General features: G+C 36.9%; 1 protein-coding gene and 1 pseudogene across 7 annotated transcripts in view; both read right to left on the reverse strand.

Annotated features, from left to right (window-relative positions):
* The window catches only part of MICU1 (mitochondrial calcium uptake 1), a 266,742-nt gene that overhangs the window by 198,651 nt on the left and 41,162 nt on the right, over window positions 1-26,929 (reverse strand). For all 7 annotated transcript variants that reach the window (XM_070489912.1, XM_014840267.3, XM_070489910.1 and 4 more), the window contains exons 2-3: window positions 20,701-20,862; window positions 8,086-8,260 (exon numbers count right to left, since the gene is read on the reverse strand). In XM_070489912.1, the coding sequence (XP_070346013.1) occupies window positions 8,086-8,260; window positions 20,701-20,861 (336 nt within the window). In that variant the 5' untranslated portion in view covers window position 20,862. The remainder of the gene's footprint in view (window positions 1-8,085; window positions 8,261-20,700; window positions 20,863-26,929) is intronic.
* On the reverse strand, window positions 24,765-24,871 carry LOC123283674 (U2 spliceosomal RNA; annotated as a pseudogene).

The following is a 26,929-nucleotide window of genomic DNA, read 5'->3' on the forward strand; positions in this document are numbered from 1 at the left end:
GTTCGCTGGTTTGGATCCCGGGTGTGGACAACACACTGTTTGGCAAGCCATGCTGTGGCAGGTATCCCAAACATAAAAAGTAGAGGAAGATGGGCACAGATGTTAGCTCAGGGGCCGTCTTCCTCAGCAAAAAAAAGAAAAGAGGAGGATTGGCAGCAGATGTTAGCTCAGGGCTAGTCTTCCTCAAAAAAAAAAAAACATTTCATTTCTTCTTTGAAAAACGGAAGCAAATACAGCAGAATGTTAAAACTTGACAAAAATAAGTATTGGGCGCATGTATGTTCATTATAGTAGTCTCTATATTTTTCCTCTACGTATTTGAAATATTACATAAAAATCAAGCAAACATAAAAGAACAAAAGCAAAAAACTTAAATGAAAAGTGAGGATGTCAAAGACAGCATGTAGACACTGGAGCAGTTTGATATTGTAGGAAAAGAATGTGAACGGGAAGCAGCTAGAAAAAGATGCTTCATTAAAAATGCTGTTTTTGAGTTTTGGCAGTTGGTCTTAAGATGGCGGTGTAGGCAGACTGAATCCACCTCCTCCCACAGAGACAAAAAACTTACAACTACTCTTGGAACAATTACCCCTGAGTGAACTGAATACTGGATAAAAAGAACTCCCACAACAAGGGACAGTCCTGACTGAGGTGGAAGAGGCAGAATTCCTTTCTGGAGAGGAAAAAAGCCATCTTCACAAGCTGCTGTGCTTCATGGCCAGCCAGGAGCAAGCCTAAGGCACACAGCCCCTGGACAAGTGGGGAACCTGAGCAGAAAGGGGTGTGACTGCGAAAAGCATCTTTTGGACTCAGCATGATCAAGATTAGTGTCATAGTATCTGACTTGCTGACTACTAACAACAACAGGGAACACCCCCAGAAAAGCTATCTGACAAAAGTCAAAAACAGCCAGCTCTTAAAGGGCCCATGCACAAATTCACCCATTTCAGACAGCAACCTAAAATCACCAGAAAGAAAGGTGCACAGTACTTTGGTGAAAAGAGACTGACCTGAGAGGCGCTGGGTGCATCTTGGTGAGAGGTGAGATCTCTCCAGAAACTAACACATTGGCAGGAGCTATTATTGTGACCTAGTACAGGTGTGCTGACACAGACCCTAGCAGATTCCATTGGAGTTCTTCCTGTAGCCTGTTAGTCCAGGGTCTGCCCCACCCACTAGAGAACCAATTTAATCCAGCTTAGCCAAGGCACACAGCCTGTCCTAGGGACTGGCCCCACCCAACAGAAAGCCCTTAGGCAACTTGTGGGCCTGGATAGGCTGGGTGCCTGGATCCTCTGCAGCTGGGCAAGTGGGTCTGCCTCTGTGGGGCAGGGAGTGCAAGAGGAGAAAGTGGAGTGTTTGGGGCATTGATGGAGTGTGTGGAGCCTTTGCAGTGGGGTGACATGGTCCACTTCACAGGGTCAGCATGCATACGAACAGAACTATCTTGATGGTGTGTGTGGCCCTGTGGGCAGTGGGGCTTGTCAGCTGCAGAAGACTTGTTCTTCTCAAACAGCAACATAGTCGATCAACCCCACCTTCCAAAGCCTGAAACAACTGGGTGCTCTCATGCCTGGGACCAGCCCCACACAACTCCAATCCTCAAGAGCTGACAACAGCCTTGCATGGCAAAGGCCTGCAGCAATTGTAAGCCCCTGAGCCTAGCAACCAGCCATGCTGAGGGCCTACTCACTTAACAGAAAAGCTGCAACAGAATGTGTTATTAGACCTTGCAGCCAACTGTGCTAGGGTTCCCCATGTCTGAAAAAGTGACTGAAGGGTCCATAGCAGCTACACACTGCTGAGCATTACAACCAGGTGGCCAGGATGACAGCCTAGATTCCCTGGGCACCTGCAGCAAGAGGAACCCTGCCACATCAGAAGGACACTCGTAGCCCGCACAAGGGTCACTCCTGGAACATTTGGAACTGGTGACGAGAGGGAAGCATACTTCTTGGCCTCATAAGGCATCTCTTACATAAGCCCACCTCTCTAAGATCAGGAGACATAGCTGACCCACCTAATACACAGATATAACCACAGAGAAAGAAGCAAAACGAGAGGCAAAGGAATATGTTCCAAGTAAGGGAACAGTAGAAAACTCTAGAAAAAGAACTAAATGAAACAGAAATAAACAATCTATCTAACAAAGAGTTCAAACAAAAAGTCCTAAGGATGCTTCACTGATCTTGGGAGAAGACTAGATGAACACAGTGAGAACATCAACAAAGAATTAGAAAATACAAAAAAGAACCAAACAGAAATGAAGAATACAATACTGGAAATGAAAAATTCACTAGAGGGACTCAATAACAAAGTAGATGATATAGAAGAATGGATCACTGAGCTGGATGAAAGACTAGAGGAAATCCCTCAAGCTGAACAGATAAAAAGAAAAAAGAATTAAAAAGAATAAAAATAGTCTAAGGGACCTCTGGGACAATATCAAGTGCACTAACACTAGTATTATAGGTGTCCCAGAAGAAGAAGAGAGAGACAAAGAGGCAGAGAATCAATTTGAAGAAATAATAGCTGAAAACTTTCCTAACCTAAGGAAGGAAACAGACATCCAAGTACCGGAAGCACAGAGAGTACAAAACAAGATAAACCCAAAGAGGCCCCCACCAAGACACATTATAATTAAAATGTCCAAAATTAAAGATAAAGAGAGAATCCTAAAAGCTGCAAGAGAAAGGCAACAAGTGACATACAAAGGGAACCCCATAAGGCTATCAGTTGACTTCTCAGCAGAAAATCTTATAGGCAAAAAGGGAGTGGCAGGATATATTTAAAGTGCTGAAAGGAAAAACCTACAGCGAAGAAAACTCTACACAGCAAGGTTAACATTCAGAATGGAAGGAGAGATAAAGAATCTCCTAGACAAGCAAAAATGAAAGGAGTTTATCACCAAGAAACCAGTCTTACAAGAAATGCTAGAAGGATTTATTTAAGTTGGAAAGAGAAGACCACAAATAGGAACAAGAAAATTATCAAAAAAAAAAAAAAAGGCAATAAAATCACTGGTAAAGGCAAAAATACAGTAAAGGTAGCAGATCAACCACCAATGAAGATAATATGAAGGTTAAAAGACAAAAGCACTAAAATCACCTATTTCCATGATAAGGGTAATGGATACACACACACACAAAGAGGTTAGATATGATATCAAAAACATAAAATAGGAGGGGAGTAGAGGCATAGAGCTTTTAGAAAGAAGTCAAACAAAAGAGACCACCAACTTGATACAGATTGCTATATATGTAGGTTATTATACATGAACCTCATGGTAATCACAAGACAGAAACCTATAATAAATAAATAAGAGAAAGGAACACAAACATAATGCTAAAGAAAGCCATCAAACCACAAGGGAAGAGTGTAGGAGAAGACAGGAACAGAGAAGAACTACTAAACACCCAGAAAAAGAGTAACAAAATGGCAATAAGTACATACTAATCAATAGCTATTTAAATGTTAATGAACTAAATGCTCCAATCAAAAGACATAGGGTGGCTGACTGGATAAAAAAACAAGATGCATATATATGCTGCATACAAGAGACACACTTCAGACCTAAAGACACTCACAAACTGAAAGTGAAGGGATTGAAAAAGATACTCCATGCAAACGGCAATGAAAAGAAAGCTGGGGCAGCAATACTTATATCAGACAAAATACACGCCAAAGAAAACTGTAACAAGAGACAAAGAAGGGCACTATATAATGATAAAGGGAACAACCCAACAAGAGGATATAACACTTGTAAAAATCTATGTCCCCAACAGAGGAGCACCTAAACATATAAAGCAACTATTAATAGATATAAAAGAAGCAACAGACAGTAACACAATACTAGTAGGGGACTTTAACACTCCACTTAGACCAATGGATAGATCATCCAAACAGAAGATCAATAAGGAAAGACTGGCCTTAAACAACATATTAGACCATGTGGACTTATATACAGAACATTCCATCCCCAAACTGCAGAATACACATGATTTTAAATGCACATGGAACATTCTCCAGGACTGATCACATATTAAAGCCACAAAACAAGTCTCAATAAATTTAAGAAGACTGAAATAAAACCAAGCATCTTTTCTGACCACAACAGTATGAAACTAGAAATCAACTACAGGAAGAAAATCATGAGAGCCACAAAAATGTGGAGATTAAACAAAATGCTACTGAACAACGAGTGGGTCAATGAAGAAATCAAAGGAGAAATCAAAAAATATCTGGAGACAAATGAAAATGAAAACACGACATGCGAAAAATTAGGGGATACAGCAAAAGTGGTTCTAAGAAGGAAGTTTATAGCAGTACAGGCCTACTTCAACAAAAAAGAAAAATCTCAAATAAACAATTTAACAGTGCACCTAAAGGAACTGGAAAAAGAAGAATAGAGCCCCAAATCAGCAAAAGGAAGGAAATAATAAAAATTAGAGCAGAAATAAATAAAATGAAGACTAAAGAAACAATAGAAAAAAATCAGTGAAACCAAGAGCTGGTTCTTTGAAAAGATAAACAAAACTGACAAACCTTTAGCTAGACTCCTGAAGGAAAAAAGAGAGAAGGCTCAAATAAAATCAGGAATGAAAGAGGAGAAATTATAATGGACACCTCAGAAATACAGAAGATTATAAAAGAATACTATGAAAAGCTATATGTCAACAAATTAGATAATCTAGAAGAAATGGATAAATTCTTAGAATCATATTACCTTCCTAAGCTTAATCCTGAAGAAATAGAGAATTTGAATAGACCAATCACCAGTAAGGAGATTAAAACAGTAAGCAAAAACCTACCAAAAAATAAAAGTCCAGGACCAGACGGCTTCCCCAGTGAATTCTCCGCAACAGCCAAGTTGCAGGGTACAAAATGAACATAGAGAAATCAGTTGTGTTTCTATACACTAACAACAAAGTAGCAGAAAGAGAAATTAAGAATACAACCTCATTTATAACTGCAACAAAAAGAATAGAATAGCTAGGAATAAACTTAAACAAGGAGGTGAAAGATCTGTACACTGAAAAGTATAAAACATTTTTGAAAGAAACTGAAGACGACACAAAGAAATGGAAAGATATTCTGTGCTCTTGGATTGGAAGAATTAACAGTTAAAATGTCCATACTTCCTAAAGCAATTTATAGATTCAATGCAATCCCCATCAAAGTTTCAACAACATTTTTCACAGAAATAGAAGAATTCTAAAACTTATATGGAAAAACCAAAGACCCCGAATAGCCAAAGGATTCCTGAGAAAAAAGAACAAAGCTGGAGGTATCACACTAATTTCAAAATATACTACAAACCTATAGTGACAAAACAGCATGGTACTGGCACAACAGCAGACACACAGATCAATGGAACAGAATAGAGAGCCCAGAAGTAAACCCACACATACATGGACAGCTAATTTTTGACGAGGGAGCCAAGAACATACAATGGAGAAAGAAGAGTGTCTTCAATAAATGGTATTGGGAAAACCGGACAGCCACATGCAAAAGAATGAAAACAGACTATTATCTTACACCATGCACAAAAATCAATTCAAAATGGATTAAAGACTTGAATGTAAGCCCCAAAATCATGAAACTTCTAGAAAAAAACATAGGCAGTATGCTCTTTGACATGGGTCTTAGCAACATTTTTTCAAATAGCGTGTCTGACCAGGCAAGGGAAACAATAGAAAAAATAAATAAATGGCACTACATGAAACTAAAAAGCTTCTGCACAGCAAAGGAAACCATCAACAAAACAAAAAGACAACCTAACAATTGGGAGAAGGTATTTGCAAACCATATATCAGATAAGGGGTCAATATCCAAAATATACAAGATCTCATACATCTCAACAACAAAAAACCAACAACCCAAATGAAAAATAGGCAAAAGATCTGAACAGAGATTTCTCCAAAGAAAATATACAGATAACCAACAGGCACATGAAAAGATGTTCAACATCATTAACTATCAGGGAAATGCAAATCAAAACTACAATGAGATATCTCACTCCCATCAGAATGGCTATAATTAACAAGATAGGAAACAAGTGTTGGAAAGGATGAGGAGAGAAGGGAACCCTTGTACACTGCTGGTGGGACTGCAAACTGGCACAGCCATTATGGAAAACAGTATGGAGTTTCCTTAGAAAATTAAGAATAGATCTACCACATGATCCAGCTATTCTACTGCTCGGTATTTAGCCAAAGAACCTGAAAACATAAATGCATAAAGATACATGCATCCCTATGTTCATCACAGTATTATGTACCATAGCCAAGACTTGGAAGCAACCTAGGTGCCCATCAAGGGACAAATGGATAAAGAAGATGTGGTATATATACACAATGGAATACTACTCGGCCATAAGAAATGATGAAATCCAGCCATTTGTGACAACATGGATGGAGCTTAAGGGTATTATGCCAAACGAAATAAGTCAAAGGAAGAAAGTAAAAAACTGTATGATCTCATTCATAAGTAGAAGACAAAAACAACAACAAACAATCACGTAGAGATGGAGATTGGATTGGTGGTTACCAGAGGGGAAGGGAAGAGAGAGGAGGGCAAAAGGGGTGATTAGGCACATGTGTATGGTAATGGATAGTAATTAGTCATTGGGTGGTGAACATGATATAATCTACATAGAAACGGAAATATAATGATATACATCTGAAATTTATACAATGTTATAAACCAATGTTACCACAATAAAAAAAAATTTTTTTAATGCAGTTTGTCATTTAAAGATAGAAGAATCTTTAACATGACCATGTAGACTATGTAAAAGAATGTATAGATGAAGAGTGGCAAAACAGGACAGAGAAAGACTAAGTGTTGAAATAGGTTCTTGGGGAGACAGGCTGACGTGGAATGGTATCTTTGAACAGGGAAAACACAGCTCTTCCAAAGAGACTTTAGAGAAAGACATAAGAACCATTTCAGACATGGATTAGAAAGGTTTTATACTATGGGAATTAAAATTAAGTAAATTATACCGACAGCTTTAATTTTTTCTGTGAAATGTAAAGTATGGTCATCTCTTGAGCAGAAAGTGAGAGTAGAAAATGGAAGTTTCAAAAATAAATGTTTATTTGGGTCATCTTAGCTTTACTTTGTAAAATGGAAAGTTTGACTGTAATCGAAACTGCTGGCACAAGGTAAATTTGAACTTTTCTGAAATTCACTCAGGGCAAAAGATTAAATAAATGTATCATTGTGGAAACACTGGATAGTTGACAACTAGTTTGTCATACATAACTTTTATTCAAATTCACCTCAATCAGAAATGGATTTGGGAAATGAAAAGACGTATTTAATAACTTTAACCAGACAGACAAACAGAAGGTCCAAATTTCTCAAAGAAACTCTTCTTGCAAATATATATCACACATACACAACACAAGAAATAACTCAAATTATCTTGGATTGATTTGTTATATTTTAGTGAGCAAAGGCAATTCCCTAAATTTTAACATTAACATGCAAAATGTCTAACAGATTCACTCTTTTCACTTTTCATCATTCATGCCTGCTGAAGTCAACTGCCCAATATCATAGACATTATTATAGCGGAACTGCAAGTTCTCTGAGGTAGAGCTACATAAGAGTAGGTTGTGTTAAAGACATAAATTCTGAAGTCATTTAAAGTTATGCTGTCCTCAAAATAAGTTGATTTTCTGGAAATATTTATATATTCCCAAAGAGATTTTATTCTGCCTTTACAACTTGGCATCATAGATCAGTAATACCACAAATACTCAATTTAACATATATGAGAACACTCAGCAGCAGGAAGATCCAGAAAGCAAAAATCACCTTAGATAGCTGAACCGAACAAAAGAAAAAATATATATGCTGATCCTGATTACCAATTCTAGATCCTTTTCACTACCCCCATTAACTTCATATTCTAAGAATACATTTGCCTTAGAACATGATGAAAAATAGCAGAGGTGAATAACTTCAAAGTGAATATGAACTACCTGAAATACAAGATAAAAGAGACTCAACTGCATTATTCTAATTTCGGATTAAATATTTGTTCTGATTAATTTATAACATTGTGTTCCATACTTTTCTGTCTCTGAATCCAGAACGCTTCTTCTTTTTCTCTTCTGTACAAGGCTCAAGGTAACTATCTGCAGCCTTTTTTTCATGGTTATGAACTTCCCCTTCATCTTTATTCTTCCCTTTATCACCAAGTTCACTCTTTAGGTTGTTTACAGATGGTGGAGCTTCTGCAAGAGCCCTGGATATGCAAAAAAAGAAATCTGTATTAATCAAGAAGGTCCATCATATTAATTAAAAGGATTTTCACATACAGCTTTAACAGGAACAATAGCAATGAAATTTGTGAAAAGTTCTACACGAAGAGGTTCCTCAAAATTAAAAATAGGACTACCATATAATCCAGCGATCTCACTTCTGGTTATATATCCAAAAGAACGGAAAGCAGGGTGATGAAGAAATTTTTGTACACTCACGTTAATAGCAGCATTATTCACACTAGTTAAAACATGGAAGCAATCCATATGTCCATCAATAGATGACTGGATAAAGAAAATGTGGTATACACACAGAATAGAATAATATTCAGTCTTAATAATAAAAGATATGACCCCAAAAGAACAGGCAACAAAAGCAAAAATAGATAAGCAGGATTACGTGAAACTAAAAAGCTTCAGCATAGCAGGGAAACAATCAGCAAAATGAAAGGCAACCCAAGGAATGGAAGAAAATATTTGCAAACCATATATCTAATAAGGGGATACTATTTAAAATGTTTAAGGAACTCTTACAACACAATAGGAAAAACACAAAAAATCTGATTAAAAAATGGGCAAAGGAAATGAATAGACATTTCTCCGAAGAAGATACACAAATGGCCAACATGTATATGAAAAGGTGCTCAACATCAATAATCACCAGGAAAATGCAAATCAAACATCAATGAGATATCACCTCACACCTGGTAGGATGGTTTTTCTCAAAAAAAATAAAAGATAATAAGTAGGTGAGGATGTGGAGAAAAGAGATCCCCTGGTACACTGTAGGTGGGAATGTAAATTGGTACAGCCACTACAGAAAAAAGTATGGAGGATCCTCAAAAAACTAACAATAGAACTACCATAAGATTCAGTAATTCCACTTCTGGGTATATATCCAAAGGAAGTGAAATCAGGATCTCACAGAGGTACCCACACTCCCATGTTCACTGCAGCATTATTCACAGTAACAAAGACATGGAAGCAACCTAAATGTCTATCAATGGAAAACAGACAAAGAAAATGTCATTTATATATGTACACACACACACACAAACACACAAAATGGAATATTATTTAGCATTAAAAAATATGGAAATCCTGCTATTTGCAACAATGTAGAACAACCTACAGGACACTAGGCTAAGTGAAATAAGCCAGACACAGAAGGATAAATACTACATTATACCACTTATATGACAAATATAAAACAAACTAATAGAGGTAGAGAATGGAATGGTCGTTTCCAGGGGCTATGGGAGGGAGAAGTGGGGAAGTACGAGTCAAAGGGTATAAAGTTTCGGTTATACAAGATAGTAAGTCCTAGAGATCTACTGTACAGCAGTGCCTATAGTTAATACTGTATTGTTTACTTAAAATTTGCTGAGAGTAGGTCTTATGTTAAGTGCTTTATCACAAAAAAACCCCACAATAATAATAAATAAGAGGGTAGGAGGAAACTTTTGGAGGTGATGGAGAGGTTTACGGCATAGATTGTGGTGATGACTCATGGGTGTATACGTATCTCCAACTCATCAAGTTGTATGCATTAATTATGTGCAGTTTTTTATATGTCAAAAAAAATTTTTTTTAAAGGAAACTGAGAAAATCCAAAAAAGGAAAGGAAATTCTGTCACATGCTATGACATGGATGAATCTTGAAGACACTTAGCATAATGTTAAGACAAATACTGACAAAAAGACAAATACTGTATGATTCCACTTATATGAGGTATCTAACATAGTCTATTTCACAGAAACAGAAAAATAGAATGGTGGTAACCAGACACTGCAGGAATTGGGACTAGCTGGTTAAGGGGTATAGAGTTTCAATTTTGCCAAGACGAAAAAGTTCTGGAGATCTCTTTGACAACAGTGTGAATATACTTAACACTACTAAACCAGACACTTAAAAATGGTTAGGATGGAAAATTTTACCGGTTTTCTTTTACAACAAAAAAATGCATTGAAAGAAGAAACATGGGACCAAAAGAATCAAAAACAGATATTCAAAGAAAAACTTGTACCTGGAAAAAAAATTCTACACGAAGACAACTGATCTGATGGGCTTTCCAGATTCATTCAATTATCAACAGCAAGAAAAAACTGAATGTTCAGTAGAAGCCCCTGGCTGATTAGAGGCTGAAATTGACAATCTATTCTATGAAGATTTTTCCAACTTCCTCATCCAAAGTAATGACTCTATTCCTTCAAAATCCTACACCATTTAGTGACTGGACCATAACATGTAATTTAGTGCTCTGCATGGTTATTTATGTTTTCCAGAATCTATCTTGCCCTTAAACTATTAGGTGGACTCAAATGACATTGTTGTTTTGACAAATCAAAAACTTTCAAGTATCAGCAGTGTCATAAAATTCAACCTAATAGATAAGGTCATCAAGAAGAGAATGGACACTGTATTCTTTTCTTTGAAGTATCTAGAGTTCCTAACCCAGTGCAATGTGTCTGTGGCTGATTAAGGAACACAAATGGAAGTCTTCATGTTGACCAGAAAAGGGGTTGGAAAAAAATACCCTGGGATTAAGATACTGCGATGTGAGAAAATTCTTGATGTATTCCTTTCACATGACTATTCAGAGATGATTTAAATAGTTTTTATTTCATTTACCTGCAAATAATATTTTCTAAATACCAACAAAGGCAAAGGATTATCTGAATTTGAAGCAAGAATAATAATTGATTTTTTAAAGGCTAACACCTAAAAATAAACAAGTTTTAAAAAAGCAACAGTAAACTACCACACTGACTTAAGCCTTTTTCCAACTTTGGTTCAAAAGTGACCTTTTGACTTTAGCTCAAATTTCTTCTAAACCTTGACCAAGTGATGTACTGGATCATTTCATTACTGGTAATGTGGAGACCCAAGCTATTTATCCATGAAGAAAAGAGACAGCATTCATTCCATTCATCACTCAAGAGCTTATGAGCTACACTAGTTGCTAAGATGAATATGAATAAGACTATCTCTGTCCTTAAAGTTCACAGCCAATAGGGAAAATAGACAAATAAACAGATAAAGGAACATATAAGGACAGAGAAAAGGGTCAGGAAAAGCCTCCTGGAAAGAGTGATTCATGAGCTCACTTCTGGAAAACCTAAAGTTCTAAAAAAGAAAATCTATAGACAATTCAACATCATCGGGTAGAACAGAAACTCTCCTAACCATACTGCTTTATTCAGTTCAATTAACTAAAGAGCATTTATAATTTTTTCTGAAAAACTTACAGGCTATTATCTGTGATACTCTGAACACTGCTCATGTATAATAGATGGGTTACACCCTATTACATCCATACAATTTTTACCACCTTAGGAGTTGCATGTTTACAAGAGTCCGTTTGTTTTTTATCTATTTTATTCCTGATAGTTAAAGTCATTGCAGTAATAATATAGTGATTAAACATTACAGAACTGATGAAATACAATGATGTACAGAAAGAGGATTTCTGCTTCCAATGACAACAGAGTAGCTGTACTAGACTTGCCTTTATACAGAGGGGAAAGATAAAGAAAATTAAAATATACAAAAAAATATTTTCAAATACTGCACAATAGACAGCCACTCTCTGAGAAAAGTGACGCCTTTAATTGCCCTGAAGTTCTGCGTGGACACATTTTCCAGATCATAAGCAGGATCCCAAGCAAAATACAGTCATCATGTTAAGTTGAGAAAACAGAGATCCAAGTTTGGAGAGGCTGAGGCGGCTGGATTGGTAGGGAGGAAGACAAGAGAGGAAGAAGTAATACACAGAAAAGTTTCATGAATCTACATGAGGTATCCCTGAGCTAAGATTAAGTGGTGCATTCTTAGGGTTAAACTATCCAAAACTGGGCAAAGGATAATTACCAAGGAGCTGTAACCCAAATAATTTCTAAAACTCACAAGCAGGAAATGTTCAGGTTGTGACAAATCACTGAACACCCAAGACACTTATAAACACTGCAGAAGGGTCATATCTTATTAGTAGGGCTAAATTATCCCTAGAACAAAGGATATTCTAAACCATGCCTTAAAAAAATGCTTAAAAACAAGGTTGGGGGCTGGCACAGTGGCGCAGCGGTTAAGTGCTCACGTTCCACTTCAGCGGCCTGGGGTTCGCCAGTTCGGATCCCGGGTGCAGACATGGCACTGCTTGGCAAGCCATGCTGTGGTAGGCGTCCCACATATAAAGTAGAAAAAGATAGGCATGGATGTTGGCTCAGGGCCAGTCTTCCTCAGCAAAAAAGAGGAGGATTGGCAGATGTTAGCTCAGGGACAATCTTCCTTAAAAAAAAAAAAAAACAAGCTTGGAAGATCAAGGAGGTTCTTCAATAAATTGCTTGCCAACATGAACACCACCACTTTTAAGGGAAAACAACAAAATCCAGACACTCAACAACATAGAACATTCAAAATGTAGAATATCTAATAAAATAATTATTAGACAGATGTCAGCATGATGGCAGAATAGGCAGTCTCAGTCTTTACTTCCCACAGAAACACCAATTTAACAACAACATAAGATCAAAATATCTTTCTAAAAGGTAGAGGGGAAAGACAGTGTCATGTTCATTAAAAGTATTTCTTTTGAATTAAGAAACAAACAAACAGGAAATTATTATGGTCCATTGAAGGCTTAACCCAAGTGGCCACTGTAGCTATGTTGGTTTTACTGTAGTGTCAAAGCTTGTAATTCACAACTGTGTGAACATTTAATGTGTGTTTCAGTTATATGTATGTTGGCTGATGGGAGAAGCAAGAGAGGCAGAGACGAGATCAATATTCTTGATATCCCAAATTGTCAGTATAAATTAGTACAATTTAAGGGCTGTGAGCTACATCAAAAGAATGCATAAAATGGTAATTTTAATAAATGAATCAAGAAATAATGAAAAAAAAAATCTGACATTTCCCAAGTCCAGTTAAGAAGCTGTAGTACATCTGGCAAGCACAATGCCAAGAACAGACATACTGAAATGAGTGAGAGAAGAAATTTCACTTTACCCATGTCAGCCCCTCCTCCAAGCAGCCACAGCTCAGCACTGGGAGAGAATACCCCAGATAGCAACTTCTTCCTCAAAGAGGAAAGAGAAGAATGGAATGAGTGTCCAATCTTCTGGCTATTCAGAAGGCTGCCCATGGAACTGGTTTCTGCTCACCACACTTGGAGTACTGATGGAAGCGGCACAGTTTGCATGCCTGGGGACCACTGAGAACAAACAGCAGGAGACAGCTTGCTGCAGCTGGCACAGCCTGAAGCAACTGGGAAAAGGTGCACAACTCGAGGATTATCCCTCAGGAGGGAGGGAAAAAAATGGAATGTGTATCTGGCATTCTAGCTTTTCAGAAGGCTGCCTGAAGGACTAGTATCTGTCTCACCTGACTTGAGGTGCTGATGGGGAGCTGGCATAATTTGGATGCCTGGTGGCTGATGAGAAGAGAGAGTAGGGCAGCTTGCTGCTGTAGACCAGAGAACTTGCAGTGTCACAGACAAACACCAGAGAGAGCAAGAAATTACAAGCTCCTGAAAAAGAAATTGGCAAGCCTCTCTAACTGAGAAATTGGCCACACAGACTCAGAGAAGCTGTATCCTCCCCCAAAAAGTTTCAGAGGCACCCAATATCTACAGTTAGGCTGATTTATATAGGGTCTTCACCTGTATAAAGCTGGTCCATAAAGACTCAGATATGGGCTGATTCTTCAAAAACTTGGATCTCAACATAAAGTTACAAGACACATGAAGAAAGAGAGAAATGTGGCCCAAACAAAGGGATGAAATAAATCTCCAGAAACTGATCCTAAAGAAACAGAGGAGGGGCCAGCCCCATGGCATAGTGGTTGGGTCCAGTGCATTCTGCTTTGGCAGCCAAGGTACATGGGTTTGGATCCCAGGTGCAGACCTACACCACTCATCAGGCCATGTTGTGGCAGCAACCCATAAACAAAATAGGGGAAGACTGGCACAGGTGTTAGTTCAGGGCTAATCTTCCTCAAGTAAAAAAAGAGGAAGATTGGCAACAGATGTTGGCTCAGAATGAATCTTCCTCACCAAAAAAAGAAAAAGAAGAAACAGAGGAATGTTAATTACCTGAAAAAGAATTTAAAATATCCATCATAAAGATGCTCTATAAGCTCAAGAAAACAATGCATCAAAAAATGAGCATCAGGAGAGACAAAAATATTAAAAAGAAGCAAACAGAAATTCTGGAGCTGAAGAATACAATTACTGACCTGAAAAATTCACTAGGAGGATTCAACAGCAGACCTGATCAAGCAGAGGAAAGAACTGGAAAACTCAAAGATAGATGATTTGCTATTATCCAATCAGAGGAACAAAATACAAAAGAAAGTGAAGAAAGCCTATGGGACTTATGAGACATGGTCAAGAAGACCAATACACCCATTACGGAAGTTTCAGAAGGAGAAAGGAGACAGAGGAAGGAGTAGAAAGATTAAAGAAATTATGGCCAAAACCCCCAAATCTTGGGACGTTAACGGACATCTAGACTCAAGAAGCCCAATGGATTCCCAATAGGAAAAACCCAAAGAAATCCACACTGAGAGGCTAACCATCAACTGAGCCTCCAGTGAGTTGTAATCTTTTTGCTGGTGGAAGGTCTTGTAAAAACATGCAATATCTGCAAAGTGCAATAAAATAAAGTACAATAAAATGAGCTATGCCTATATTAAGAAGTGGGTCCTTCAGGAGATGATTAGGTTATAAGGGCAGAGCTCTCATGAATGGTATTAGTGCCCTTATAAAAGAGGCCTGAGAGAGCTCCTTTACCCCCTTCTACCAAGTAAGGTTACAGAGAAACAACAGCCATCAATGAGGAAGCTGACCATCACCATACATTGAATCTGCCAGTAACACGATCTCGGACTTCCAAGACTCCAGAACTGTAAGAAATAAATGTTTATTGTTTATAAGCCATCCAGTTTATGGTATTTTTGTTACAGCTGTCCAAACAAACTAAGACATACACATACAACAGAATATTATTCAGTCTTGAAGAAGGAAATTCTGAAACATGCTACAAACATGGATGAAACTTGAAGACATTATACTAAGTGAAATAAGCAAAACATATGAATGTTCCACCTATAGGAGGAATGTAGAGTAGTCAAATCCATAGAGACATAACAGAAAATGGTCACCAGGGGCAACGGAGAGGGAGACAAGGGGACTTACTGCTTAATGGGTACAGTTTGAATTTAGGAAGATGAAAAAGTTCAGGAGACAGAGAGTGGAAATGGTTGTACAAGGCTAATGTACTTAATATCATTGAAGTGTACACTTAAAACGGTAAATCTCATGTTACATATATTTTGCCACAATAAAAAAAAAGCAGCAGCCACTTAAAAAAACTATTAGACAAAAAAAGACAGAAAAATGAGACCGATAATTAGAAGAAAATCAGTCAAGAGAAATAGACTGAGAAATGATAGAGATGATAGAATAAGCTGAAATGGACTTTAAAAGGATGATTATATATATGTTAAAGCATTTAAAGGAAAATATGAACATGAAAGATAAAAGATATTTTTATTTTTATTTGTTTATTTTTTGGTAAGGAAGAATGCCCTGAGCTAACATCTGTGCCGATCTTCCTCTGCTTTATATGTGGGATGCTGCCACAGCATGGCTTGATGAGCAGCATGTAGGTCCACGCCTAGGATCTGAACCTGTGAACACCGAGCCACCAAAGCAGAGCATCCAAACCTAACCACTTAAGTCGCTGGGCTGGTCCATAAAGATAAATGATAATTTCAAAATGGTACTTCTAGAGATTAAAAATACAATGTCTAAAATTTTTTAAAAATCACTAGATAGACTTAGCAGATAAGATACTGCAGAGAAAGAGATCAGTGACCTTGAAGAGACAACAATAAAAACTTCCAAAACTGAAGCAGAGAGAAAAACAGCTGTACAAAACATAAACAGAACCTTGGTAATACTGGATATCGATGGGACAACATCAAACAGTCTAGCACATCTGTGAATTGAAGTCCCAGAAAGGATGTGTGTGTGGGTAGAGATGAAGACAGAAAAACTTAATGAATAAACAATGGACAAGAATTGTTCGAATTTCATGAAAAGTATCAATTCACAGTCCAAGAAAATCGATAAAGCTTAAACAGAATAAACACAGGGGCTGGCCCCGGGGCCAAGTGGTTAAATTCATGTGCTCTGCTTCAGTGGCCCAGGCTTCACCAGTTCAGACATGGCAGTGCTTGTCAAGCCATGCTAAGGCGGTGTCCCACATGCCACAACTGGCAGGACCCACAACTAAAAATACCAACTATGTACCAGGGGGCTTTGGGAGAAAAAGGAAAAGTAAAATCTTAAAAAAAGAAAAAAAAAAGTAAAGGCAAAATAAAGATATTTCCAGACAAAAGCTGACAGGATCCATCCGCAGCAGACAAGCACTCCTAGTAAGGGAAGTACTTCAGGTGGACGAAGAATTACATTAGCTACATGACACAGCCAGTTTGAACCCAGGTATTCAGACTCCAAACCCTGAATCCTTGCTGCTATATCTCAGTGTCTTTTTTGAGACTGAGGAAGTAAAAGCAACCTAAAATTGTGACAAACGTTCTTTCTCTAACAGTAATCTAATATGGTTTATTTAAGTCAATTCACGTTAGTGAATTCAGGTAGTATACCCAGTCTTTACACAAATCTAATTGCATAACACAGAAGACATTCATTTTTGTTTGCCAGCAAACATTCCAAATTGTTTATTTTGCTATTTACCTATATATTTCAGAACTATTTATAACACTACACACTAAACATTTTGTTGTTGTTATTAAGGGAAAAGAATTTTTTTGGTTGTTAAGGAAAAGGGATTGGGGAAGAGAAAGAGATTTTTTTTTCTTTAGTACCTATTTTCATTTAGTTATTCTTCTTCCAATTATTTTGTTGAGCTCATAATGGTTTATAACATTGTGTAATTTGGAGTGTACACTACTATTTATTAATTTCTATATAGATGTCATCATGTTCACCACCAGTAGTCTAATTTTTATCCATCACCATACATATGTGCCCCTTCACCCCTTTTGTCCACCTCCCCAACCCCTTTCCCTTCTGGTAACCACTAACATGTTCTCTTTGTCCATGTGTTTATCTTCCACATATGAGTAAAATCGGGCTGTATTTGTCTTTCTCTGTGTGGCTTAGTTCACTTAACATCACACCCTCAAGGTCCATCTATGCTGTTGCAAATGGGAAGTTTTGTTCTTTTTTATGGCTGAGTAATATTCCAGTGTATATATATACCACATCGTCTTTATCCATTCATCCTTAGAAGGGCACCTGGGTTGCTTCCATGTCTTGGTTATTGTGAGTAATGCTGTAATGAAGATAGGGATGCATAAATCTCTTTGGATTGTTGATTTCATGTTCTGTGGATAAACACCCTGTAGTGGAACAGCTGGACCATATGGTATTTTTTGAGGAATCTCCATAGTGTTTTCCATAGGGGCTGCATCAGTTTGCACTCCCACCAGCAGTGTATAAGGATTCTCTTTTCTCCACATCCTCTCCAACATTTATTAAATTTTCTCTTGTTACTTGTCAAGGTAGGCCTGTATTGCTATAAATTTCCCTCTCAGAACCACTTTTGCTGTATCCCATAAATTTTGGCATGTTGTATTTTCATTTTCATTTGTCTCCAGGTATTTTTTTGATTTCCCCTTCGATTTCTTCAGTGACCCAGTCATTGTTCAGTAGCATTTTGTTTAGTCTCCACATATTTGTGGCTTTTCTTCCTGTAGTTAATTTCTAGTTTCATACCATTGTGGTCAGAGAAGATGCTTGGTATTATTTCAATCTTCTTAACTTTATTGAGGCTTGTTTTGCCACCTAATATGTGATCAATCCTGGAGAATGTTTCACGTGCATTTGAAAAGAGATTTTTATTCTTCACTTTTGTTTTAGACTTTTCAAGATGAAACATGTTGCTCTTCTATAATTTAAATTACGAATTTTAAAGTTTTAATTTTTATAAAAATTAAAAATTATATAATACCCTCTTTTTAAAAGAACATTAAGTTATTTCTGCTCATTTAACAATTCAAAACGAGGATAGAAAAAAGACAAAAATTAGATGGTAAACCTTCTGTCTATATCCTCTAACAAGGTAACTCATATGTATTTTAGAGAGTCTTTGCTATTGATCTTGATCTCAGTATAAGCATGAAAATTTCAACAAGTTTTATTTTTTGTTTCAAAACTTGAGAATAATTACATTTCATTTCTTTATATCTTCTTACATGGCACAGCAAAGGCATAAGACTAACAATCCTGGAGCCCTAAAATTCTAGTACTTATTATATTTATGATTTTGAAACACTCAAGAAATTATAACCTGTGACAAAAATATATGCATTAGAAAAATCGTAATATTGAGGATATGCTGATGACATGTAGATTTTCTGCTTTTGGATGTTTTGGTGTTCAAAAATTATAGAAGCTATACCAACAAAAATGTGAATGTTTCCTTTACCTAACACTCCAAAACCACCTTCTTATTCTTTTTCTCAGAGTAAGCACAAAAAGCAGCAAAACACAAATTAAGAAAAATAAAATAACCTAACTTGTTCATCAGCGTTTAATCTGAATAGTACAAACAAATTAACTCTGGGGGAAAAAAGAGTAATAACTCCTTAAACATTCAAACCATCAAACAATTTCTCAACTTTTTCAAATACAGTCTGTTGTCTTCTTTGATGTTAGACTAAGCCAAAAGGCAATTCTAAATGCACCTGCATGATAATTCCATTGTAGGAAAGCATCCCTCAAGAAATTGCTAAGCATTTACTATTTATTACAGCTAAAGGACAAAGAATGCATTTCCTACTCCTCCTCTCCTTTCTTGCCTCCCTCTCTTTATCCTTCCCTCTTTGTCCCTCAGTCTAGATCCTTCTCTCTCTCTCTCTTCCTGTCATTTTACCTGGAAAGTTTTCTAAGCCCATCCATTCCTTTCTAAGAGTCCTCTACCCTCATTATCATCTCAAACTAATATTAATGTCTGTCAGTAGCTTCTCCCCAGTCCAGTTTATCCCACTGTTGTGGCTATATTAATTTCTCTTAAAACTTATCTATTATTAGTCTCTTCCTTCAAAATCTCTTAGCTCACCACTGCCTAGAAATTAAAATCTCAACACCTTAGCACAGTATATAAGATGCTTTATATCACGACCCCAGCTTTTTTTTTTTTGGAAAGCCAGTCTTTTCAGCTAATATTCTGTCTCCTTCTTTCTTCACCTTCACCCTCATGTTATACCTGATAATAACAGCTAACACTTATTGATGGCTTACTATGTGCCAAGTACTTTCTACACCAGACATTTATTTTTACAAAGTTATGTGCCAGGCACTGTTCTAAGCATTTAACAAATAAAAGCTCATTTAATCTTCATAACAACCCTTTGAGATAGGTACATCATTATCCCCATTTTATAGATGAGGAAATCTAAGCACACACACAGGCACACAGTCACAAGCATACACACATTGCTGGTGGGAAGGGAAAACAGTCCAGCATTTCCTCAAAATGTTAAACATAGAGTTACCATATGATCCAGCAATTTTACTTCTAGGTATGTACCCATGAGAAATGAAAACATATTCCACTCAAAAACTTATACACAAATGTTCACAGCAATACTACTTATAATAGCCAAAAAAGAGAAATAAGCTAAACAGTCATCAATAGATAAATGAACAAATAAAATGTAGTGTCCATTCCATACAATGGAATATTATTTGGCCACAAAAAAGAATGAAGTACTAATTTTTGGTACAATATAGACGAACCTCGAAAGCATTATGCTAAGTGAATGAGGCCAGTCACAAAGACCATATATTGTATGATTCCATTTATATGAAATGTCCAAAATAGGCAAATCTACAGACAGAAAGTACATTAGTGGTTGCCTTGGGCTGAGGAGGATGGAGAAAGTGGGAGGTGACTGCTAAATGGTATGGCGTTTCTTTATGGAGCAATGAAAATTTTCATGAATTAGATAGCAGTGAAGGCTGCACAACTTTGTGAATATACTAAAAACTACTGAAAAGTATGTGTTAAATTGGTCAATTATTAAATTTACTCATTTATTATATATTATATTTAATATTTACTATAAACTTATTAAGTTGGTAAATTATTTAAAATGCCCAGCAGAGGAGACAGGCAGACCCTGAAGCAGAATATATTTCCTATTTGTTGCTTTGATATGATAGCTGAATTCTTTGAAACATCTTATTTCAGACAAATATTATCAATGCCAAGTAATTTGGGCAAGAAATTTTGATACATAGTTAAGCCAGAAATCAATTCCTTTTAGATAACAGAGACAACCAGAAGAATAAAAGAACATGCAGGAACAAAATGCTCAGATAACACTCACCTCTTCCATAAGAGACCAGTACTTGCAGTTACTGCAGATGCTCCCAGGAAAGCCACCATCATTACTCGTCGCTTCATCTGGGTGGGCTGTGATCCTCCATGGTACCATCGAGAGCTCACAGCCAGTTCTGCCAATGCAGAAAGTGAGTTAAGACGAAACATCCTGTGGATAAAAAGTAGAAACATTATTCTTAACTAGTGGTAGTGACAGTGATGATAGTGATGATACTATCAACATCACCAATAAACATTAGGTACTTACTCAATGGCAGACACTATTCTGAACATTTTGCATGTATTGTCCCATTTAATCCTCAGAACAATTGTATGAGAAAAGTATTACTTATAAACCTGATATATCAGTGAAAGTACAATTAGAAGACAAGATTCCATGGCCATACCACCCTGAATGCACCCGATCTCGTCTGATCTTGGAAGCTAAGTAGGGTCGGGCCTGGGTAGTACTTGAATGGGAGAAGACAAGAAACCACACGGTAATTTGAACAGGGCAAATTTAATAGGAAGCATTATTAATTACAATAGGGGACTAAGTACTAAGGGGTAAAGAGACAGCTGATACTGGGAGTAGCCACTACTTTGAGGGCTGATACAGAGCAACAAGAAAGGAATAAATCTGCAAAGGGGCCACTCCCAACAGGACTGAAATCCAGACTTTGTGGAAAGGACAGAGCCATGAATGTCTAAGAAATTTATGTAACATAACGTGCCATGCCAGCAGAACTCACTGTCAAGCCATCTACTAGGAGAACTCATGCCAGTGGAGGTCGTTGGGAAGGTGCCCATGGGGAGATGCCGTAGTAGGGAACTCACTGGGAAACTGCATTGTGGGAACGCAGCCAGTAAAACTCACTAGGGCTGCAACGCCACTGGGTCTCCCAGGTGCTGCTGGCCACGGCATGCTACAGGAGCAAGCAGCAAACAGCACACCAAGATCAGGAAGAAACACCCCTTCTTTCTCCAGTCTCCCCCTCTAATCCTTCTACTGACAAAGCTTAACAAAAGCTAGCAGGGAGAAATTTCCAGTATCACAAACAGGACAATGAAAGAGGGATTTGGAGCTGAAAAGCAATAGTTGGACAAATGGCACATCCATTTTACAGATGTGGAAACTCAGATTCAGTGATTTGCTCAAGAGTAAGCAGCTAGGGAGTAGTGGGTCTAGAATCTGAACCAAGAGTGGAATGACTCCAGAGCCCAAATTTTTAACTAGGATACTTTGCTGTCCCCTACCTTGTAAAGCTGATATTGCTTTTGCTACAGTAATTTAGGTTTTAATAAAATCTTTCTCACTCCAGGCCCTTGGAAGCCCTCCTCCCCAGCAGATTCCTTTATTTCATACTTTTAACTTCACCTTCTCCTTTAATTTTTTATCTTATATCAGAAACACCTGTATTACAGCATACTATTTATTCAATAAACATTCATTCTCCCATTCCCCACCCCATAGGCAATACTACTTTCCCATTCTTTTCATTTTGGGTGTCTATCTTGTCGTTTGCCTTGCTTTGACCAATGGGATTGGGCCAGTTCCAGAAAATGCTTTTAAGAAGTATTGTTGTTAGCCTTCTTGTGCTCCTGCACTCTACCAAGAGAAGATCATGCCCCAGGTAGACACTGATCCTTCAACCTGGGTTCCATAATGAATAGATTCAGCCTGGAGCCAGGCACAGTCAAGACCAGCTAAGCCAGCTGAGCAGAGCCGATCTGCAGAATGCTCGTGAGAAATAAATACTTGTTATTGTAAGCCACTAAAATTTGGGGGTTGTTTGTTGTCACAGCAAAAGCTAACTAATTCAGCATCTAAGAGAATTACTGGGAAGTTCTCATTCAACAAAAATGTATTAAGTTCATATTATCCAGCCCTTTATGAGACCTAAAAGGCCAAAAAAAATTTTACATTCTAATTAGGCAAGATACACATGAAACATTTTTTAAGTGATACATTTCTAAAATGGTATCTTGAAAAAATATTAAAATATTAGGGTACAGATGTTAGAGCATTAAAATTTTTTTAAAGGACCAGGGTAAGACTGTGTTAGTCAGCAAAGGCTTTTGTTTAGTCTTGAGCCTCAGAATGGTGTAAAATTTTGATCAAGTGATAGAAATGTCAAGGATACCCCAAAAAACTTAGGATCATTTCTGGCACCTCTATACAGAGAATTAATGGAAAACAATTTTTTTCCTCTAGACAATGATCTTAAGGCCAGAGTATAGTCCCTCATTCTTTTATTCAATCAGGCAGACTGAAAAAGAAAGAGGCATTCATTCCTAGTTACATGACTTTTTGTAGGGGCAATTCACTCAAATCACACAAAGTATCCATGCACCTCTCCTTTGACTTTCTCAAAGCATAGTTCACTGCTTCCTAATTTAAATTATCTCACATTTTTTACATATCTTCTTATGGCAATTAAAATATTCATTCATATATAAGTTTGCCTCCCTCACTTGGCTCTGAGCTTCCTTCAGGGCCAAAATTATTTTCTTCCTCTTTATAAATGCATAGTCTAGCACAGGGCCTGTTACATTATAGGTGCTTAAAATATTTAACTATTTTACTTTCACATGAAAAACGTCAAGGTACAAATTATACAGGTACTGTCTCCTAACATGTAAGTGTACCTCTCAGCCCCAATATACTAAGAAAACTGTCTTTTATTGCTTGGGTTCAAGTCTAGTTAGACTACTTAGTTGTCTCCTAACATCACGGAGCCAGTTACTGCCTCTACCGTGGGATCTATACCTATAATCTCTTAAGTAAACCTTTCTCCTAGCCTCCTTCATTCAACTTAGGTCCAATTTCAAAGTCCTACTCTTATAAACAAAGTGGGGAAATAATTTTTCTCCTATTTCCTATGAATTAAGCTTCAGTTCAGCAACAAAACTGTTACAACCCTCCCCAATCCCAGAAATCATGTCATTTTATTGCACATACTCTAGCAAAATCCAGCACCAAGGAGACTGTCCATTATATTTTCTTCCTGTGTGTCAACTTCTGATTCATTCTTAAATTAACATTTTTTAAACTCACAAGTGCATTCACATACATAGCATCGCTTTTGTCTATAACAAAAATGAGCACAATTAAAACATATATAGCTGGAGAAAACATTATTCATCACTGACAACAGAAAGAAGGGGGCACTCAGAAGTTTTTAATGTGAAAGACAACATAACCAATTCAAAAGCTGGAACAGGCAAGGGGTGTGTAAGGCTGGGAGTTTTCAACATCTGATCAGACATAGAGAATAAACAGACATAGGATCAAATAGGTAAGCCACAATCTCTTGAGAAGCTCTTTGAATGCTGAACTGAGAATTCTGATCACATACACAATAGGAAGTCACTGAAGTCCTTAAATAGGAAAAGAACATGATGAAAACATTGTTTAAAGAATATCAGTCTATCTACCAGCAGTGAATGGAATAAACTGCAAAGAACCAAAAGCAGAGAGAGCTAATAGGGAGGTAGTGAGTACAGCCAGAAGGCAACTAATAACCTGGGTACTGGGTGATGAGTGCCTAGGTAAGAAACCAAAATAAATAGAAACCAAAAATAAAATTTAAAAATTTCCAAAGAGAAACAAAACCATCGGATATCGGTGTCCAACACATATCACTATCTAACTGCAGAGGAGATGTGGAAGATAAAACAGGGAAAGAATTCAAAATAACAACACTAAGTAGTATGATAGAAAGTGAAATGGATTAGGAACCCAGTGACTCAAGATCTAGTCTCAACTCTACTACTAAACAGTTGTGCAGAAAGGAAGCTCATCTCCCTCCTTAGGGAAGCATGTAACCATTGATAAAGTGAGAGAAATGCCTAGATGAGCTTTAGGATTTCTTTTATCTCTTTAATGCTCTCATATCGCTGGTGAAAAGTTGTATCACAAAATCTAGTCTATTTCCCTTAGGTGGAGGGACTAAAAGCATAGCATCTTTCAAGGTTTACTAGTTTTGAGAATCCATGTCTCTATGCTATGACTCTAGTGGATTTTAAACTCTGGAAGTTCTGATTTTCACTAACATTCCACTTACATTTTGATGTTGTAATTCAAATGTTACTGTCTACATCTCATTTCACCACTAGTTTTAAACTGATAAGAATAGATACTACACTTGATCTTAGCCAAAAGGCCGAGAAGCGATCACCACTAGTTTTAATCTCATTCCCCAAAACACACAGCAAAAGATGTGTTTACTCATCTTCTCTAGTGGAATTTTCATAGATGCCAAATAAATAGGAAAAAAAAAAAAAGACTGAGAACAGGCTCTACTATAATTTAATCCCTATCTTTGTAGTGAAGAAATAGTGTAACTAATTGAATGTGTTAATTTTTGATGAGAGACCATTTAAACAGATTTAAGGAGATCAGCTTTCCAATTGAGTCAGGAAAACTAAGCAGGCCAAGTGGCAGTAGTTATACAATAATGAAGATTAACGTGCAAATGTATTACGTAGAATAAATAAAATAAAAAGCAGTGTATTTTTCTTCCCTAACAGTCTCCCGCCCCTCAAAAAAAGGCATGCCTGTAAAAAATAGCTTTAATATGAATTGAAAAAAGATGAAGAGGTATTTCTAAGCAAGAAAAAGTCAAAGGAGACAAATGAAAGATAATTTTGTTACCAAAGAAAAGCATTATGTACCCAACAAGAAACAGTTAGAACAAGTTGTTTTTTTTAACCTGTAACAGTATATCATTATTATGTTTCTATATCTATTACATTAAGCCTATTAAGCTTAATGTATTGCTTTTGGTAAATTTCAAAAGGTCACAGAACCAGGAAATCATTTAATTCAACATCTTTATTTTACAGATGAAGGAATGGAGATCCAGATAAGTGCTTTATTCATAGCTAATTAGTCAAACACCTACAATAGATCCTAGAACTCTTGATTTTAAAATAAATCATCTAAAAAGGAAAAAACTTTTTAAGAACTGTTCTCAGCAAAATAAATATAATAGCCACACTCCAAAAGGAGATCAAATGCCCAACTACAGAAAGCTAAACCATGGTGTAATAACATAATACAATGTAAATATTAATTATTAAATATTTATACTTAATATTTATGTAAATAAAAACTAATATTTATGTAAATGTTAAAAATTATAATTATGAATATTATTTTACAAACCAATGGGAAGTTGGCTACAAATATAAAAAGACAGAAAAAGAAGTAAAAATGGCTCTGAAAACAGTGAAAAGATACTTAATCTCACTCATAATAAGTAAATGCAAATTAAAACTATACTGAGATGCTGCTTTTCACTCAGCAAGCTAGCAAAAATCCAAAAGTTTGAAAACACACTTGTTGGCAATGCTGTAAAAATGGCAGTGTTGAGGAATGTATAAATTAGGGGAGTCTATGGAGGGCAATTTGGCAATACCCATCGAAATCACCCATATAAACTGCATACATTGACCCAGCCATTTCACTTCTGATAAAACACTCTACTGATATACTTGTACATCTGTGAAATTATACACACCAAGATAAATTTCTGAGATCTACCTAAATTTGGCCTCACTTAACTTAGACCTCACTTAAAAAAACTTCAAGGTTCCGAAGTGTTTAGTTTACATGAACTAAGAGCTTGAGAAAACAAGAACTGAGTGTCCTTTATATCTGTATTTCCAGAATCTAATACAGCATGTGGCATAGCTAGTATATGCAGGTGATGGCTCAGTACACTCTATGAACCTGGAAATACAGTTGCTCTCTGAGAACTACATTGTAAAATCAGCACTATCTGGGGTGCCCACATGGATTCACCATATTCACCCCTGTGGCAGCTATTTACTAACCATAGAACTGGATTCAGTATAGGCCATCAGAACCTCAGCCATTAAGTATCTGAATCATGTACTTAACTCTCCTTTATTCTACTTCCATGTTCACTAAGTAACTTTATTATAATTCGGCTTCCTATGTAGATTGCCTTCAAAGAGAGAACGTGCTGATCAGAAGACGGGAGTTTCTAGTTCTCATGCCAGCTATATTTCTCATGAAAAATTAATAAATTGGCAATTTAGTTTATAATTTTAACCTCTCATGATCTTAGTCAGCCTAAAGAAGCTTCTCTGAATTCTATCAATTCCAAGGCACTGATAAAATCCAGCTTGGGGAATTTCAAGCTTCAAGTGCCAGACCTTGGACCATGGTGACATCTTGCCCCTCTGCCTTCCCATTTCATTTAAAC

This window comes from Equus asinus, chromosome 2 (genome assembly GCF_041296235.1).
Source record: "Equus asinus isolate D_3611 breed Donkey chromosome 2, EquAss-T2T_v2, whole genome shotgun sequence".
Lineage (NCBI taxonomy): Eukaryota > Metazoa > Chordata > Mammalia > Perissodactyla > Equidae > Equus > Equus asinus.